We start from the raw sequence: 1,580 nt of genomic DNA, 5'->3' as shown, positions 1-1,580 counted from the left end.
ATTTCTAATGGATATGGTCCATTTCCTTTGATGGTGCAGTGTTCTGCATCAAGGTATGAATAAGCAACTGCCGAGTATTCTGGAAGGTTATTCGAAAACAATTGATTGTTTTCAAGCTCAAAAGAGCCTTCATCAACCCAATTATCACATGTATTTGATGTGTAAATTCTGGCCTTCTTGCCATCTTTGACGTATTTTGTATACTTGTTGCTTCCGGTGTAATAACATTTATCGAGTTGATAGACATTCACATATTCGTTGTAATTGGTCATGAGATATTCGGCTTGAGCAACAAATACAACAAGAAAGATGGAAATCATTTGATGCTTAATGTTTTATTATTCAAGTTTAAATAGTAAATGAACATTTTCATAAAGTTTATATATCGGATCAATAAAAGGTATTTTTGATTTGCCATAAACTTAATTTGTGTTGTTTGATATGATAATTTGTGAAAAGTTAATTATTCAAAAATGAACACAATAATAATAACAAAACGATGATATTAAGGTCATATCATTTATATTCTTCATTGTTGTTATAAATACACCTTTTGTAAATACAATGTTCAAAAATAAATAGTTATTTTGTCGAAAGTAATAATTTTGTTCATGTTAAATTACTATATTTTTTGAACTATTAATAACATAGTATTTTGAAAAGTATTTCAAAAAAGCTAAATAACCAGATTGTAAGATACATTTATTTTGATTTAATTTTTTTAAATTTAAACAATAAATTAAATAATTATTTAATGACAAGAAATTACTTTTTTATTTGTATTTAACTTTTCCAACTTATTTATAAACGTTAAATAAAAAAGTTTTAAAAAATAATCTAAATAACAAAAGCTTTATACAATTGTATTAAATTTAAATCATTTATAATAAATCTTTTCTGATTTATAATTATCATGTTCAATTTTTTATGTCAAACAAATTATACAATTATTGTGTTTAAGGGTTTCTTGAGGATAAGGTGTATCCTCAGGATTAAAGCTATCCCCATTAAAAAATATTTTTCTGAGGATACAAAAATCAAATCCATAAGGTTCAGTTCCCCATAAGGCCCACTCTCATAACTCAAGTTATAATTTACATTTAATATTTCGAGTCAAAGTTCGAATTTTAAATGATGGTAATAATTTGTCATAAATGCCAAAAGATTAAAAACAATCAAAAACAATCACCAAAATAATCAGTGAACAAAAACAATAATTATATCTCGCGAACTTGAGACGGGAAATAATAAAATGTGAATTATACTTGTTCATATTATGATTATAAACTTATTGATATTATTTTCGAATCCGTTATAATAACATAATAATTAAAATTTACGTTTAAATTGATAATTGTTTTTTTATCAAAATGAAAATTGAAAAAGTCGAAAACAATGATTTTCTAAAAATGTAATTTAAAAATAACAAATTTATAAATAATTTTGTAATTTATGCATTGTTCAAATTTATTATAATAACAAAGTTAATAATGTTGTGTATATTTTAATATGATTGTTTCATTTTGATATTAACTTGTGTTTTAAACAGATTTACAGTTCTGAGGATGGCAATTATTTTC

The 1,580-nt window shown here is 23.5% G+C and overlaps 1 protein-coding gene across 1 annotated transcript; it reads right to left on the bottom strand.

Annotated features, from left to right (window-relative positions):
* Positions 1 to 320, bottom strand: EIN_360620 (hypothetical protein; the record flags this gene model as incomplete). Its single annotated transcript, XM_004257632.1, has 1 exon — positions 1 to 320. A coding segment is annotated over one exon (320 nt), but the record flags the coding sequence as incomplete, so codon positions are not given.
* Between the last annotated feature and the right edge of the window lie 1,260 nt (positions 321 to 1,580).

The sequence above is a fragment of the Entamoeba invadens genome (assembly GCF_000330505.1).
Source record: "Entamoeba invadens IP1 unplaced genomic scaffold scaff_1105074725991, whole genome shotgun sequence".
Lineage (NCBI taxonomy): Eukaryota > Evosea > Mastigamoebida > Endamoebidae > Entamoeba > Entamoeba invadens.
The sequence above is the reverse complement of the archived record's forward strand: the minus strand, read 5'-3'. Positions and strand labels throughout refer to the sequence as shown.